Raw genomic sequence first — 19,119 nt, forward strand, 5'->3', positions numbered from 1 at the left:
ACTCTTTAAAATATAATTATTTATTAAATTTTTGAAAATTAACCGTTACTTTTGCAAATTTTTTTATAAAATGATTTATCTCCACTCTTCTCTTTTCCTCTATTTATCGATAGTTATTCTCTTATCTTGTCTGATATATATCACTTTACTTTTAATAAATATAATTTTATTTTATATATTAACTTAATAACATTACATTATCATCACCTATTAATATAATATCACGTATATTTAAAATATGTATACACAGACATATATACAAGCACGACAACGGTTGTGTGTACGCTAATAATTTTAATATATTTTTATGGTGCTAAATTTTATGTTGGTAGAATAATTAACCAAAATTAAAATAGTTATTTAGCTAACATTAAAAATTAAAATTTTAGTAGTGTGATTCTTTTTATTATTTTTTAAAAAATATTTTCGTATAATGAGTAAAGAGAAAAAAAAAAAAAAAAGAAAGAGGTTATTCTTAATCTTAAAAATTGACGAATATTATGTACGAGTGTAAGTCTCCGTCAACGATTAAGATTTTGATGTCTGTAATCGCTTACCAAGTCAAAGTGTGTATATATATATATATATATATATATATATATATATATATATATATATATATATATATATATATATATATATATATATGTATATATCATACCCAGTAAAAGAATTAATATAAACCATACGATTCGAAAGTAAGTCTTTGCGTGACTGAGTAAAGTAATCCACGTTTCTCATGTGTAGAATATTCATTACTCCAATTTAAAATCTCATTTTTTTTTCAAAATTTTCCTTTCAATTTACACATAATGTAATATTAATTTAGGATGAATTTATTTGTGTTTTTTTAATTTAAGATAAAGTTTATAATTTTTTTAATTTAAGATAAAGTTTACTCTTTATAATTTTGTGAATTTAATTTTAATTCATGTCAACTTGATTAAAATCGTTATAAAAGTGATAGTTTTATATTAATTGTCACTTTATATTAAACAATTAAAAATATATATTTTTTATTTTTACATTAATCATAATATTATTTTAAATTAATATAAAATTCTCATATTTTTTTAACATGAAAATAAAAAATATTAGATGACAAAATAAGACAATAAACTAAAATAAATAAAAACTAATTAACAAATATAGAAATTTTAAATATTGACTAAAACAATTAAAAAAAACAATTAGAAATATGTAAATTTATTTATTACAAACTTAAAATTTAATTAGTCCTCACTTTCTATTGATATCAAGTAGGGTTGTTTTATTAATTTGGAGTTTATGTAAATTAATTGGAGGTACTGTTTATGGAGAGTTGGCTGATCAATATAAATTCCATGAAGAGAGGGATTGTGGACATATGGCAACAATGAGATTGAAGGAGATGCAGAAGCAACTGACCAGACTGACCGTGCTGTTAGTGATGGCTTTAACTGCCGCCAGCCAAGCCCAGCCCGGCTGCCCGGACTCCTGCGGAAGTGTTTCATCGATTCCGTATCCATTCGGCATCGGCACTTCTTCCGTCAACGGTGAAAACTGTTTTCTGGAGAAAGATTTGAATCTCACATGCACAGACTCAACCTTATATCGCGGTCAAGGTAACGTCCAAATTCTCAACATAAGCCTCGCCGGTAAAATCGACATGCTCGTCCACATCTCCAAGGTCTGCAAAAACGAATTGTTGGGTGGAGTAAAAACACAAGGTAACCTTCCCAGTCTCAGAACACCGGCTTTCGCCATTTCTAGTGAGGACAACAAGTTCGTAACCGTAGGCTGCGACACCTATGGCTATCTCAACACTTTCCGCAACGGCACACAATCTTCAACGGGGTGTTTAACCAGATGCGACAGCATAGAGAGCGTCCAAAGCAGGCAGAGAAGCGGAAACTGCACCGGCATAGGGTGTTGCCAGGTCGACATTCCTCCTGGCATGAAGAACATCAGTTTCCAAGCTTCCACTTTCAAAAATTTCAATTCCACTTCTGGTTTAAAATTTTAGGCTAAGTTGTTTTTTATATATTATTCACATGTCTTGTTTGTGATTTAGATTTACAATTTGAGTTTATTTGTAGACATTCCGGAGTGTACAAATAACGAACACACCTGCGATAGTAAAGATCATTGTCGTGAAACTCTTGGCTCTTTTGAATGTTTCTGTCCTGACGGACTTATTGGAGATGGAACAAGAGAAGGCGGTGGATGCCACACAAGGCAGAAGGCTGATGCATTTACGAAGATCATCATTGGTAAGCAAATAATAAATTCATTTAAGTTTTATTTTTCTTCCCTAGAGATTCTAATGTTTTTCGTTACCCAAGGCCAGTGATATATTAACAATCTAACTTTTTTAATTTAACTCATTTCATTAACTTTAATTGAAAAACTTAATTTATACTTCAATTCAATACTTTAATGTTAAAAGATAGTTATTAAAAAAATTGTTATTCAACACAGAATTAATATATTAAAAGTTTAATTTTTTTATTTTTTAACTTCAAATATTATTATGTTATTAAAGTAAATGGTAAAGTAAATATTTTATTTTCTTAAGGATACCAAACTACTTTTTTTATATAAAAAAAAGGCTTGTTAAAATTTATCACGCTATAAAATATAATTGCTTTATTCATATTTGTATCTTGGTAACAGGTGCAGGGGTAGGATTAATTGCTCTATTCATAGGAATTTTTTGGTTGTACTTGATATACGAGAAAAGGAAAGTCTTCAAATTGAAGCAGAAGTTTTTTCAACAGAACGGAGGCATTATTCTTAGGCAACAACTCTCCACAAGAGAAGACTCATCTCATACCACTACGATTTTCAATGCTGAAGAACTTAAGAAAGCCACCAACAACTTTGATGAGAGCTTAATCATAGGTAAAGGAGGTTATGGTACAGTTTTCAAAGGAGTTCTATCAAATAACAAAGTTGTAGCTATCAAAAAGTCCAAAATAGTGGATCAGAGCCAGGTACAACAATTCATAAATGAGGTCATTATATTGTCACAAATTAATCACAGGAATGTGGTCAAACTCTTGGGATGTTGTTTAGAGACAGAAGTTCCTTTATTGGTCTATGAATTTGTTAACAATGGCACCCTTTTCGATTATTTACATAATCAAGGCCATAGGGTTAACGTGTCATGGAAAATGCGTCTAAGGATAGCTACAGAAGCAGTTGCAGCTCTGTCATATCTGCACTCAGCAGCTTCCATACCCATCAGAGACGTGAAGACTTCTAACATACTCTTAGATGACAATTACACTGCCAAAGTCTCTGATTTTGGAGCTTCAAGATTGGTTCCAATTGAGCAAACTGAGATAGCCACAATTGTGCAAGGGACCTTTGGGTATTTAGACCCAGAGTACATGCAATCAAGCCAGTTGACAGAAAAGAGTGATGTTTATAGTTTTGGGGTAGTGCTTGTAGAACTTCTTACAAGGGAGAAACCTTTCTCTTTTGACAAGACAGAAGAGAAACGAAGTCTTACAGTTCACTTTCTTTGTAGCTTGAAAGAGGATCGTCTGTTTGATGTTCTTCAGGTGGGTCTTTTGGATGAAGAAAACCAACAAGAAATTATGGAGGTTGCTATTCTTGCTGCCAGATGCTTGAGACTTATAGGGGAGGAAAGACCTAGCATGAAGGAAGTGACAATGGAACTAGAGGGAATACAACTTACAAAGAAACACCTTTGGATCAATACAGGCAAAAACTTTGAGGAGAGTCAATACTTGCTTCATGAGACACAAAGCTCTTATGAACATGGTGATAGTAGTGGCCAACAAAATATTGAATATGATAGCTTGAGAGAACATGAATTAATTGACTTTGGTAATGGAAGATGATCAACTATTGCGATCAATTATGTCTTTATATTGTTCATTGTAATTTATGCTGGAGTTTTTAGGATTACAAGTGTATTGTAATGTGTGTATATAAACACACAAACTCTTATATGAACAATCAAGTCAAATTTTTACGCTTTTCTCCTTCTTGGTGTTAGAGCTCTTAAGCTTGAATGCTTTTTATCCAATCCTATCTCTTATAGCCAATACAAATAAAAGAAAAATGACCTGCCTACAACTATCTATGTCAGGCTGGATAAAGATAACTATCTCTCATGGAAGTCACTATTTCTTCCATTGATTAGAGTTTACAAACTTGATGGCTACATACTAGGAAAAAAAGAATGTCCAGAACAATTTATCATCGAAAGTTACAAAACTCAGAGAGACAATCTTGACTATTAAGACTGCATTCCACAAGACCAAACTCTCCTATGGTGGCCAAGAAATTCAATATTCATTGACATTGCAACACAATTGTTACACTATGAAACCTCTACAAAAATTTGGGATGAAGCCCAAAACCTCGTAGGTGCACAAAAAAAATAAAAGACAATCCACCTCAAACACATGTTAAATAAATTCAAAGGTGAAGGAGGCAACCACATCTAAAATCCAAGTATACCTAACATCCCTATTGGGAGGAAATGTCCCGATGCTTGGTTTTTTGGGGTAGAGGATGCTACATTTTTTCCCTTTTCCCTTCGACTTAGCTTTACGCTTCTTAGAAGCTATACAGAAACCCCTAAAGATAGAACTACAAGGGCAACGAAAGTAATGAGTTCTAGAGAAGAAACCCTTTTGCTAGAACCGGAAAGGGATAGGGAACCCTCATCCATAGGAGTAATCTCCTTCTCTAGTAGAAGGTGACTTGAAGAGGAGTTGGATGAAGAAGGCATACCTAGCAGTGGCAAAGGGCGAATGAAGAAACAAATTCACTAAAAAGGAGTTGCTCACTGAAGATTCTAGAAGAAGATGACTTGAAGCAAGCAAGAAGTGAAAATGAAGTATGAAGAGTCACAGAGTTTAAAGGGGGTTCTCCCAAGCGTCATTTCCCTCCAAACAGACGTGACCTTTGGTGCTTCATGGCCCTTGAATAACCAATAGGATGATGACATGTCAACAACATCAAAATTATTTAATGCAAAGCAATCATCATTCAAAACCCCTCATTAATACAACACAGAAAACGAAGGGACAAGTGACCTTACAACAGAGTAAGTTTAGAAGACAAAACCCTAAGTGGTAACACCAAGTATCAACACGACCCAAAACTGGCCTTTTAGAGCCCGACGAAAAGGCCAACCACCTACATGGGTTATCGCCACAATAAAGTCTTTTCCTCTTGCATAGGTAAGATGGATGAAACTCAGGTAAAGGGCTAGTTGCGATTCTAATGGGTTCATTCATTATTCATATTGTCGCAACCGGAATCACGACGGGAAGGCGAACCGAAAAAGAAAACGGGTTTTAAAAAGAGATTGGGAATCGCCACCACAGTTATTTTTTGGAAAAACTATGGAAAAACCATAAAAATAAAGCAAGTCTGCGAAAAACCATATTTTGGATTCGGGAGTCGGTTACGCGTAGGGAAGATGTTAGCACCCTACCGCGCCCGCCCGAGGACGGTACCTTTAATTAAAAATGCAAAGTTGATATGGTTTTCAAAATATTAATATTCCCCAAAAATAATAAGACAAAAATATTAAAAAGAAACAAAAATATATTTTTTAATTTTTTGGGCCCGACAAGGATTGACCTTGGTCCTACGTATTCTCATTAAAAATGAGAAATCAGGGTTACGTAGTTCTTTAAAAGATATTTAAAAAAAAACAACTGAGAAAAAGATTTGATTTTTGTTAGAGGTGAACCTGACAAGGACTGGCCTCCTACGTATCTCATGGTGGAGAATCAAGGATCACGTAGTTCTTAAAAAGATATTTTGTTTAAAAACGTTGATGTTTTTGTATTTTTGAAATTTTATATTTTTTGGTATTTTTGAATTAATTGAAAATATATGTCACACGACGCGAGCGGTCGGACAGACACTAAAAAAAAAGAAAACTATTTTTCGGTATTTTCAAATTATTTGGAAGAAAATGTCACACGACGCGAGCGGCCGAACAGACAAAAAAAAATGAAAGAGAACTTTTTTTATTTTTCTATATTTTAATTTTTATGATTTTCAAATATGTTTGTTTTCCTTTTTAAAAATAAATAAATAAATAAATAAATTTATAAAAGGATGAAATTATTTAAGAAAGATAAAAGTGGGAAACAAAAAAGTAAGGGTGCACGAGTAATTGGTGGGGTGCACAAAGCAAATACAACAACAAGCCCAAAAACAATAGACAAAGGCATGGGGGTGCAGGAGTATCACATGTGGGAAGTGTACGAAGTAGAACAGTTGGCAACCCAAGGAAACTCGTGGGTGTGTAGAAAATTAATATCGGGGGTGCGCGAGAAAAAAAAACATACAGACCCAATTTTAATACACAAAAAGGTGGGAATGTAAAAAAGGGTGGTGCAAGAAGTGAAGTGGGTCGAATCATGCGTGACAGAATTAACCTAAACCCTAGCAGCTCATGAATCAAAAGCCAAGCCCTCTCTCTATCTCTCCCGACGACACCAGGATGCCGCCACCGGTCACCTCTGTCTGCTTCACCACGCCACCGTGCGACCAGCTCGCCGGCAACACTAATCGACGCTGGAGGCGTCGACCTCCCTCTCGGTGGCACAACCATCTTGTTCTCACTCACGCACCAGACCGTAACTCCGAGAGACCAACACCGACGCAGCGCCTGCAACTTCCACCGTGAACGCCGCCGCTGCCGCGACCAAAGCGTGCCGCCAATGGTGCCAACTCCTCCTTCTCTCCACGAGGATTTCTTCCCGATCCAAGCTTCGCGCGTCCTCTCCTCTAATTCGCGAGATCGAACAGAGGCCCACGACGACGATGTTGGTGAGCGAAACTGGAGCCGTTGTCGTGACCACACTTACTCTCTTCTCTGTTTCGATTGGATGTGGCTGATGATGAATGTAATGCAAGGATATAAATAAACGTTTGGTGCTGAATTGGGGTTCTAGTGTTGTGTGATGTTGATTTGTAGGGGCGAGGTTGTAACAGAAATAGGTGGTTTCTATTGAGGATGAAGAATGGGTGTGGTTGTAGTGTAGAATAAGAGTCCAAAATTGAATTTGTTGTTTGGTGATTAAGGTTCGTTAATGGCGGACTGGTGCGGGTTTATGATGAGGGTGATGATAGGAGAGTTTGTGCTGCCCGGAAATAATGGGGGTGGAGTGAAAATGAAAGGATGAGTGGACTACGAAGGATGATAGGATGCAGTGTGGATTGCAGTGTGGATGACCGTGGACTAGTGAAAATGTGTTATGCAAAATATAAGTGAAATGTGTCTGGGTTCTGGTTTGGCAATTTCTTGTAGGTAGAAGGTGATGAGGGAAAGATGATGGTGGCGAGAGAGATTGAGATTGAGGGTGAAGTTATTTTCCAGCACTCATTCGGACAATAACACTCAAATAAGAACATATCTTAACAATGGCAGATAAAATAAAAATAAATAAAAAAATAAAAAATAAAAAATAAAAAATAGAAAAAGAAACAAAAAAACATTGTGCTTTGTTAGGTGCGATGAGAATAAACAAAATGAATAACAGATGTAACTATGCTCACCTCAAACCATCTTTCATCCATACATTCATGAACATCAATATCAAATCACGTTAACATAAGCTCTAATTCATACACCCATGAACATCAAGAGCAACATCAAGTCACGGTAACATAAGCTAAGGAGGAGTTAAGAACACTTATACCGTGAAAATAAAACTTAATGCACTAACAACTTTGCTTCTGTTTTTCAAATTTGACTCCTTCTCTCCCTCACTGATTTCTAGTGCCCAAATCCCTCTCTATAGTAATCCAAAAAAAGACCCCTCCTTTCATGAATCTTCCCCTTTTTATTATGTAACTCTTTGCACCTTCCAATTTCGAAATTTGGGACAAGGCTGAGAGCAGATGTTGCTTCCTGCTCCTTCAGCCATCATGACCATGCTACAGGCCCTTCCTAATACAAAACCATGATAGCATAACATGCATGGGTCTGACAACAAGAGACCTTACGTTACCTCTTTCTTTCCCCTTTTTCCTTTTCTCTTTTTTTTTCCTTTTTGTTGTTTTTTTCTGTTTTGTTGTTTTTTTTTCTTTTTTTCTTTTTTTTACTAGAATGAGAGACGTAAAACAAAAATGGAGATGTAATAATAATGTAATAATACAAATAATAAGCCCAAATAAATAAATAAAACAAAATAATAGTAATAAAAAAAATAATAATAAAATAAACATAGATATTTATTTTTTTTTTCTCAAACTAAAACATATATTTTTTCTTTCATTAATTATTTATTTATTTATTCTTCTCAATTGAACTTTAATTAATTAATTTTTTTATTATTTTTATCATTATTACCCGAATGAAATTGGGTGTTGACAGATATCATACTTTCGAGCTTGGGGGAGCTTTTGTATATACTTGACAAGAAGAAAATTTAATACAACATTAAAGCTCGACAAATTTTGTCTGTAATAAACATTCAAGTCTTATAACTATTGTGGCCTCTCATTCATGAGATTATTTTCCATTACTCCTCAGATGCTTGGGCACAACGGCCACACCTCACTAGTTCTATATAAAGAAAACTAGTTTAGCCACATTTTAGTGACAAAAAATTTTTAGCCACTATAATAACCGATTTAAATACTAGTTTACAAAAGAAAATGATCACTATTATGAATTAAAAATTATAATTGGCCGTTAAATTAGTCATTAATTAATTAATTAGAGACTAATTGAGTAACTAATTCATTTACTAGTCAAAATCTTGGTAGTTAATGTTTAGTGACAAATTTATCAACTAATTCTTTTAGTAGCCAAAATCTGGGTAGCTAAATTTTAGAGACCAATCATATTTTTGTATTCATAATAATTATTATTTTAGTAACCAATAATTTCTTATTTTGTAAATTGATATCTAAATTGGTCACTATATTAACTAACATTTTTTTGTCACTAAAACTGATTGTTAATGAGATATTTTCCTGTGGTTGTAGTCTATGTTTGCATGTGTAGGATTTCATTACTCCAATTTTAAATCTCATTCTTTTTAAAATTTTATTTTCAATTTACACATAAATTAATTAATTATAATTTAGGATGAATTTTTTTTATTTAAGATAAAGTTTATTATTTTTTTCTCTTCAACAATGCCCTTGAAACAAACACAAACTTAATGATCATATTCTTATATAGTGTTTAAATAGAAAATCTTCAAAGTAAATAATTCATTATTTTAAAAGTTTAAATAATATATACACTACAAAAAAAATTGTATTTAACGGGGGTTATTTAGCGAAGGTTAATATAACCTTAGTAATGGATTAACTTAACTGAGGTTTTTAAAATCTCCGTTAAATTCCAAAGGTTTAGTGTTAAACCTCTATAAAATAGTGTAGGTTTTCAAAACCCCCGTTAAATTACAAAGGTTTAACTTTAAACCTTTAAAAAATAGTTTAGGTTTTTAAAACCTCCCTTAAATTACAAAGGTTTAGTGTTAAACCTCTATAAAATAGTGTAGGCTTTCAAAACCCCCGTTAAATTACAAAGGTTTAACTTTAAACCTCTAAAAAATAGTATAGGTTTTTAAAACCTTCCTTAAATTACAAAGGTTTAGTATTAAACCTCTAAAAAGTAGTATAGGTTTTTAAAATCTTTGTTAAATTACAAAGATTTAGTTTTAAACCTCTAGAAAATAGTCTAGGCTTCTTTCAAACTCCATAAAATGTATACAATTATTACTTATAATATTTTTTGCTAATTTATTTCTATGAAAATATCTGTAATGTTCCTTAAAAATTATTTATTAAAAAAATACATGTAGATTATTTTCTTTTAAAAAAAGCCTTCCACAATTAATTCACGTGAATTTTGTTATATAAAATTATCCTAAAGTAATTATACTTATTATGATTTATTTTTTAATAATTAAATTAAGTATTGTTATCAAATTAAAGAAAAGGTGTTTTATTTTTATGATAATATTTATTTTAAAAAATATGAAAGTAATTTTATAATAAATAAAATTAATTTGCAGCAAACTAATTTTATAAAGACCCATTTTTCAAATTATCAAATTATAAGACATTCTTCCTATTCTTCCTCTCACATCTGTCAAACGTTGTTATCTTTCCTCTTCAACTACTTCACACGACCACGACACAGTAATTTCCGCACTTCCTAACAACAATCTTACGCATTTTGCTTTCTCCTTTGCTCTTGGCAACATCATTTTTCTCAGTCTTTCGCTCCTGGCACAGGTTTGAACTTTGATCTCAGTGTTCACTCTCTTTTAGGTTTTTGTTTGCACTTTCATTTTCTCTTCTTGCTCTCTCTCCCCTCTCATATGCTCTCTCCGTGATTCACATTATTATTGTGATTTTCACATGTTATTGAAATGGTTCTATTTTTAATTGCTATTTTATTTTTTACAAGTTCTAGTGTTCTGTCTTCAGAGGTTCTACAATTTTCATAGGTAGGTTTTCTCACTTTTTCTTTGATTTTCATTTCCAGTTATGGTTTAATTGTATCTTTTTTGTGTAACTCTCTCACAGTAACGTAATCTGTAGAAAGCGTTGTAGTCATGTGGTGGTGAGAGTTGGAAGAGAAGGTGATGTTATATATTTTAGTGCTATAAGTAGAGGTGGCTAAGTGATAGTAGAAAACTTTTGCAAATTAAAAGTTCAATACAAAATTTCTAAAATCTTGCAAAAGCACTATGTGTTAAGGATCATCATAAGATTTTAGAAAGGATAATGGTTGATCTTACCTTTATGAATAACTTTGAAAGTGGATAATTTTTCTAATCTAATGCATCGAGCTAGATAAAATTTTGAAAGTGGATAATTTAACTAACCTGATGCACTTTGTTTGCTTTGGATCTTGCATTCCGTGGAAGTGCATCCTGCATCCCGTGGACCATTATCTTGTAGAACTAGTTCAAGTACAAGTCATTTTATCACACATAGATATCTTTCTTCTGTTACATAAGTCTGCATGTATATGTGACAATGATGAATTGTGTATCTCGTTTTTTCACAGTGAAAGTGAGCTATATGGGTAAATTCTGTTTTACAGGTACATGAACTATAAAATCAGATGTTATTGTACATATCTGAAGCATTGTAAGAGTTCAACATTTAAGAGGCCATAGAGCATATTGTATCTTCTAAAGTAGTATTAAAACCTTATGCTTTAAGTCTTCTTGCTAGTGAATACTGAAAATTTGATATTTCCCACTCTCATGTTTGATGGAGTTAGATTTAAATTATTGATTACTCTTAGCAGATGAAATGTGACTAGGGAAAACATTGCAAGTAATTCACTGTCTAAAATTAAATTATTTCTCCTCTCAGAGAATAAAACACAGATTGTTTGGTAATACTTGACAAATAGACTAAGAGCAAATTAATAGTTTGGTAAACAATCACTAGGTGTAAGTGGATATAAGAGTTTTATATTCTCTATCATGGCAGCTACAGAGCCAAATTCTGCTACTAAGTGACCAGTTAAAATGCCACTGTATAGTGAAGTAGTTGACAGAAGGTCACGGTAGTTGGGATTGTTTTGTGGCCTAGTTTTAAAAATAGATCCATGGTGATGGTATGGTGAAGGACGGGAAAACTTGTACATGAAGATGGGGATGAAGTTGGATTATTTTGTTTGTTTCTTTGGTTGAAGAGATGGGTTTGGGTTGGGGTTGTTAAATACTTCTTTATTTTTTATTCAATTTCTTCTCAGTTGAAAATCGTGGCCCCTGATTTGTTGAACCAAATATCTTTGTGGTTGAATATTTGAATCCACGGTTACATCCCAACCACATACAACACAAAAATAAAGCCCAATAATATGAACACGCTAAAGAGTTCTTCTAAACATGCCTAATCACTCACATTCTTGGAGGCCATACCAGTAGTTGAATCTAAAAAAAATGTCCATACTTGCCTCCAAATCTTGTCGTTGGCATGTTCTTCTTGCAAGGGTGAATTCCTTTTCCCATAGGTATTGTTTTGGATCATATTCAACCCTGTATATTTGACCAAGTGATACCCTGATACTGTAATTCAATTAGCTGGAGAAAAGAAAACCACGGGTTGAGCATTGGACACAAGGGCATTTAGGTAGTTGAACACTAAAAAAAATAGATGAACTAAAACATGGCAGAAACTAACTTTGTTATGTTTTTTTTCCTCTACTTTTTGAGAGAGAAGAAGTATCACATAAGTTGCACTTGGTGAAAATATCTTTGAAAAGATGTACCACCTGATATAGCAGTCACCATGAGAAAAGAAACAGTAAAACATTACATGTACAAGATCAAAAGTCAAAAGTAATAACCGTAAGTTAAAAAAGAAAAAGAAAGATATTTAACTATATTACTGAACTACCTGTTTCCAAGAACTGCATGGAGTTCAATGATCATGTTCTCCTCCTCTTGTGAGAATTCTCCTCTCTTCAAATCAGGCCTCAGGTAATTTATCCACCTCAACCTGCAACTCTACCCACACCTCTGCAGACCTGGCATGCAGAATTAAGATTAGAATGAAGTGACTCCACTCCTTCATTGTGCACGCTGCATCAATGAAACGATATAGTATGTGTATGTGTATATATATAGATAATAGATATAGATATACTAACAAGTTTGGGGACTGAGCTCCAACATCCATGACCATGTTTGGTGATGTAATCCAGAAGCTTCTCATCTTCCTCTGGAGACCAAAGGCCTTTTCGTAACTTCTGTTTGTAGCAACAAGAGTGTCTTCCCATGTATAGGTGATTAAGAAAGTGTTGAATCCAACAATGGTTTTTGTGGAAACCTACGTGGAGGAAGAATGAATGGCGAGGAAAGTAAAGGGTGTTTTGGTGGAGTGAGGGGAAGAGTTATGAAGGTTTGAGTTAAACATAAGAGGGTTATTATTATGGTGAGAGAAGCAAAATGAGAAAATAAAATGGCAGCATGACAGGGAATGAAATAAATAGGAGGAGCCTTAGAGAGGAGAAAATTGTAGCAAGAGGTGATTGGACACTGCCATTTTTATTTATTTTTAATTCATTTATGACTTTCCTCAACTGGGCACCTCACGGGACAATCTTTGGCTCCACCATCTAGGTCATCATGTTTGGACGATCTTCATTCTCCCACGGTTTCTATCCACTGATGTATATGTATATGTATATATATATACTACATGCACTTATATACCACAACAGAGTATCCACTAAAGTTTCATTTTTACCTATGTATGTACTATATGTTCCATTGCCATTTTCTCAAGATTTTAACACACAAAAGTTCTGATCTTCGTGTCACTGTATGTACCAACTTTTGGTAATTACCATATGCTACAAAGCTAGCTAAGAGGGTTCTTACTTTTCACCGACCTAGGTGGTTATGGACCATGCTGCTAGAGCTTCGAGAAAAGAGAGTGATGAATAAAAGAAAAAGTATGTGTGGAAATTGAAGGAGTGTGTTGCATTGCCTCCTGAGTTGACTATGTTCAATCCTGCACCGGTAATTTTTAAGACTGCATAACTTCTTTTATTTTTCAGAGTTTACATTTGTAATTATGATTCACATTTATATTGTAGGTTTCTGATCAAGGAAGTGTGCCAACTAATACAACAAGTTCTGGACATGAGGAAAATCATATGTGATAGTTGAAGAATATAATATAATGTGGAAGTTAATTGAATCATTTTATGTTTTGAGAACCATTGCAGTACTTCATGATAGTTTTTGCTGACTAATATTGTACTTGAATTTGAATCTGAATTCGTATATTTGTTGTACTTTGATATACATTTAGTCATCTATAAATAATTTGTCAATTTGATGAGTTTATATCTATTTAGGTACAATTTCATTAAATACAGATTAAAAAAATAGAATAATTGTAAATAATTGTGATTTGAAAAATATATATGAATACATAAATGATAAATGAGTAAAAAAATTAATAATAATAATTTAAAAATCTATGGTACTTTACGGAGGTTTTTGAAACCTATAGTATTTTACGGAGGTTTTGAAACCCAAGGTATTTTATGGGGATTTTGAAACCTATGTTATTTTATGGAGGTTCTAAAACCCATAGTATTTTATGGAGGTTTTAAAATCCACGATATTTTATGAAGGTTTCAAAATTCATGGTAATTAACTGGGGTTTTAAACCCACAAAACTTAACTGAGGTTTTAAAACCTATGTTAAATACAAGAGGATAAAAAACCTCCGTTATTGATTGGTGCTTCTTGGGGTTCGTAAAAACCCCGGCTAACACATTCTCCAGGGATGGTTTAGCGGGGGAAATCGAAACCCCGGGTAAAAAACTTAGCAAAGGTTTTAACCCTGAATAATGTAAAAATAAACCCCCGTTAAAAATATTTTTTCTTGTAGTGATAACAAAACATTTGAGTAAAATTTGAAAAAAAAAATATAATTATAATATTTTATTAAAATAATTAGATTATCTAAAATTAAGAAATTTCAAATCTTAATTTTATGTTTTCAAATTCATATTTTACACTTCATATTTTTTTTTAATTTATATGTAATTGAAATGTGTCAACTTGATTAAAATCGTCATAAAAATTATGGTTTTACATTAATTGTGACTATATATTAAACATTGATTTTTTTATTTATTTTTGCACTAATCATAATATTATTTTAAATTAATATAAAATTTTTATAGTTTTTAACATATGAAAATTAAAAATGTTAGATGACAAAACAAGACAATAAACTTAAAAGAAATAAATAAATAAAAATTAATTAAAAAGTCTATAAATTATTTATATTTATATAAAAATAGAAAAATGACAATTAGAAATATACAAATTTATTTACTATAAACTTAAAATTTAGTTAGTCATTACTTTTGAAATTCCCAAAATTTTCCCCATTACTTCTTCACTCTCTTTAGTGCTATAGCTTTGTGATCCTTTTGTACTCCCTACCTTTTGATACTAGCCACATTACAAGCTTTAAAAAAAAAGTCCTAATTAATCTTTAATAGTGATTGAGGATGAGTAGTGGTGAATGCTAGAGGCTTTCCAAGCCTAGACCGAGACTAGAAACATGATGTGATGAGCTAAGTTATACACTAACCCTATACACATGAGAGAATGAGAGAGAAACATTGTCCTGTGAGGATTTTATACTGATCTAAACTGAGTTTTGATTGAATTTTGTTTAAACTTGACATGTTTAACCTGTTTTTGACAACTAGAGTGGAGGATCTTGAAGCTATTTTTGGTCTTTGATGTATGCAGGACAGATGCAGCTGAGTGGTAGAACAATATTTCAATGTTTTGAAGTTGTTTTTAAATTTTGTTTTCTTCTTTCTTTGCACAAGAGTGTAAACCTCGAAGTGTGGAGGTGTGTTAAGTGTCAAATTAGGCACATTTTTTAGTAGTTTAGTGCACTTCTTTTGGGGTTTTCTTGTTCTTTTTTTTTTTTTTTTTTTCTGTTTTTGGTTCATTTTCGCTTTTTCTAGTAATAATCTTAGTTTTAGTAAAAATGTGTTAAAAAGGTTCCTTTTAGAGTGAATTTTAGCTTGGTTTGTTTTGAATTCTTAGAACTAGTCTAGTATATTGTTACCTTAACCCTATCCTTGTTCTAACCTTCTTGACTTAACTAACTTGAGTTTTATTTGTGTTTCCGGCAGATTTAAAATGAAATTTAAAGACATGATGAAGCTAGAAAGTTGGCCAAGTAAATAATAGAAGTTGTCAACCCAAAGCTTAACTATCAACATCATTAATCATAGGTGGCAGCAAGCATAGAAAAATTAAGAAGATTGGTCAAAGAGGAGTTGAGTTAGTTTAGCGAGCCTAGGAGATTTTGTTTTGGTTCATGGATTTCTTTCCTATAAATAGACTAGCCTAGGAAGAGCAAACACCACCACCACGAATACACACAACTCACTATTTCCTTTTATGCACTTATTACAGCTTTCATTAGTTCGTAGATTCTTAGTTTTCTGGATTGAGAGAAGTATGTTATGAAGATCATGGAGTTCAAGACTACAATGTGAGCAAGAAACATTCAAGTTCTTGACAATATATGTAATCTCAACCGATTAGTACACTTAAATGTTTAATGAAATTCAATTTCCAGTTCTCATTTACATTTCTACAGTTTTACAGCTTTTATTTACATTTCAGCATTTACATTCTCTTATGAAGTTTTCATAACCATTTTCTGGTTTTGTCCTACAGGTATTTTCTTGAATGATGAGTGAATGGTTTTGATCTTTGAACTTTTATACAGATTTAGTTTTGGGATTCAATTATGGTTTCTAAGAGTACAATGTGACCAATTTATCCAGTATTTCAGATTAGAGATATTGGAGGCAGAGATTACACCCATTCAAGCAAAACTCAAGTTCTTATTTCTGGTTTAAAACCCATTTTCCAGATTTTCGATTTTTGCCATTCGATTTTGTTTTCCAGTTTTATTTCCATTGCCATTTACTTTTATTTCCACGTTATAGCTTTCTTTTATGAGTTTTTACACTTTTCAGATTCATATATGCTATCAAACCCATTTCTATTTTGCTGTCAAAATTCTAGTTTCATAGTTTCAAATATTACTTGTTTTTCTTAATTTCATTTCTGAACTTAGGATCATATCAAAGGAGTGCAATGTCGCCACTTGATTTAATGGTTCTCAATGAACTATTTGACTACAAAAATCTAAAACCATAGATCAAGAATCAAGTTCTTGATTTTTCCTTCAAAACCCTTTTCTGTTTTTGAAACTCATTTTGTGATTTTTGATTCCAATACCTATTTCCAGTTTTTCTTCATGTTTCTAATCTGTTTCCACGATCTTTGATGCATTCCAGTAACTAGATATTAGTTTATAATTCAAATTCTACATTTTCTTGAACTATAGCTATTAGTTTAGAATTCAAATTCTACATTTTCTTCAGAGTTAGGTAATGTAGTTATTTTTCCCGTGCTATTGTTCTTAGGTTGCTTTCATCTTTGATTTTGTTTTTCTATCACTATATTAGTGATATATGCATCTCATCAATTTTGTTCAGTGTATTGATCCATGTTTGAACTGTCAATTACTTCATTCCATGCATTTTATAGATTTTGACCCATTGTGTAGATTATAGGTTTTCTAATCTAGCTTGAATTGGGGACACTACAAGAAAAAATATTTTTAACGGAGGTTTATTTTGACATTACCCAGGATTAAAACCTTTACTAAGTTCTTTACCTGGGGTTTCGATTTTTCCTGCTAAATCATCACTGGAGAATGTGTTAGCCAAGGTTTTTACGAACCCCAGAAGCACCAATCAATAACGAAGGTTTTTTATCCTCTTGAATTTAACATAGGTTTTAAAACCTCAGTTACGTTTTGTGGGTTTAAAACCCCCAGTTAGTTACCATGAATTTTGAAACCTCCGTAAAATATCGTAGATTTTGAAACCTCCATAAAATACTATGGGTTTTAGAACCTCCATAAAATAACATAGGTTTCAAAACCCCCATAAAATACCATGGGTTTCAAAACCCCCTAAAATACCCTGGGCTTCAAAACCTCCATAAAATACTATAGGTTTCAAAACCTCCATAAAGTACCATAGATTTTTAAATTATTATTATATTTTTTTACTCATTTATCATTTATGTATTCATATATATTTTTTCAATCACAATTATTTACATTTATTCTATTTTTTTAATCTATATTTAATGAAATTATACATATATAGATATAAACTCATCAAATTGACAAATTATTTATAGATAACTAAATGTATATCAAAGTATAACAAATATACGAATTCAAATTCAAATTCAAGTACAATATTAGTCAGCAAAAACTATCATGAAGTACTACAATGGTTTTCAAAACATAAAATAATTCAATTAACTTCCACATTATATTATATTTTTCAACTATCACATATGATTTTCCTCATGTCCAGAACTTGTTGTATTAGTTGGCACACTTCCTTGATCAGAAACCTACAATATAAATGTGAATCATAATTACAAATGTAAACTCTAAAAAATAAAAGAAGTTATGCAGTCTTAAACATTATCGGTGCAGGATTGAACATACACTACAAAAAAAATGGACATTTGTGATGGTTAAAATTACAAATTTTAGCGGTTAAAGATCGTCACAAATAAAATTTTTAGCAGTTTAAAAAACCGTCAAAAATGTGAAAGACATTTTTTTTGTATTTTGTTCAATCTAAATAATAAAGTTATTTATCTGAAGGTAGGTGAAGAACAAATAAGGAAGATATATACCTATAGTTCGGCATTGTAATGGGGTGCCAATCTCTGTTGTGAACATTAGGATCAATCCATTAGTAGTTCATTCAAACAAGCTATTTCATATAAAAAATAAAATTCCCTGAGGTAAATACTCCATGGAAATTTTAGCTATGATCAATATTCTGCTGAAAGTGTTCAATTTCTCATTTGTTGATTTTATAAGAGCAACCTTAATGAAGTGGAAAAAGTTATTTAGTACCCTTATTCAATCTCATCAACAACATTAACAAATTTTTCATGATTGATCCATGTTCACCATATTGATGAGTTTTACGTTGACTATAATTTCATTATTCAATACTATCAAAGAAAAAAAATGATTATATAAGAGAGAGCCCTCTTAATTGAGGCAGCAAGGAAAGCAAGAACAATCTCCTCATTCATAACAAAATGACTTAGATCACTCTCATTCTAAAGACAATTTTATTGAACTCCAAGATAGATGTGTAGTCACAAAAGAAATGATAAGGTATGAAATAAATGTATTGTATGAGAAGATGTAGGTATGTATAGTTGTGATTGAGACAAAGATGACATAAAACTGGGTAACACTGTAAATTGCAACATGGTTTTGTCTGCCCTATGAAAAGGGGAAGAGAAACCAAAAAGGATAATTGAGAAGCATACCATAAGAATGGTAATAATAAACATATAATAGATCACAAAAATAATAGTCATTTTTTTAAATCTTTAACTTGAAAGCTTGTAACACTAAAAGTTTTATTTTTTCCTTTCTTGGCTAATTCTTGAGGAGGACTAAGGCCAAGGTGTACGAATTATTTTTACTTCACCTTGGGAGGTTTAACACCAATTTCAATACTGCGGTTAT

At 32.0% G+C, this 19,119-nt stretch overlaps 1 protein-coding gene and 1 pseudogene across 1 annotated transcript; one reads left to right on the forward strand and one right to left on the reverse strand.

Annotated features, from left to right (window-relative positions):
• Positions 1-19,119, reverse strand: part of LOC146884131 (uncharacterized) — an 85,319-nt pseudogene that overhangs the window by 38,030 nt on the left and 28,170 nt on the right.
• On the forward strand, positions 1,314-3,995 carry LOC114193671 (putative wall-associated receptor kinase-like 16). The gene is made up of 3 exons (XM_028083558.2): positions 1,314-1,991; positions 2,079-2,252; positions 2,656-3,995. Exons 1-3 carry the CDS (start codon positions 1,367-1,369, stop codon positions 3,849-3,851), a joined length of 1,995 nt encoding a protein of 664 aa, XP_027939359.1. The 5' UTR covers positions 1,314-1,366; the 3' UTR covers positions 3,852-3,995.

This window comes from Vigna unguiculata, chromosome 8 (assembly GCF_037176805.1).
Source record: "Vigna unguiculata cultivar grain cowpea cultivar isolate G323 ecotype 2 chromosome 8, ASM3717680v1, whole genome shotgun sequence".
In the NCBI taxonomy this organism is placed as follows: domain Eukaryota; kingdom Viridiplantae; phylum Streptophyta; class Magnoliopsida; order Fabales; family Fabaceae; genus Vigna; species Vigna unguiculata.

What these genes read in the sequence shown, in the direction of transcription:
- LOC114193671 (XM_028083558.2), top strand. Translation starts at nt 1,367, where the DNA reads ATGGCAACAATGAGATTGAAGGAGATGCAGAAGCAACTGACCAGACTG. An exon ending in AAATTTCAATTCCACTTCTG is followed by an intron (nt 1,992 to 2,078) that starts GTTTAAAATTTT and finishes GTTTATTTGTAG; the next exon opens with ACATTCCGGAGTGTACAAAT. An exon ending in ATTTACGAAGATCATCATTG is followed by an intron (nt 2,253 to 2,655) that starts GTAAGCAAATAA and finishes TCTTGGTAACAG; the next exon opens with GTGCAGGGGTAGGATTAATT.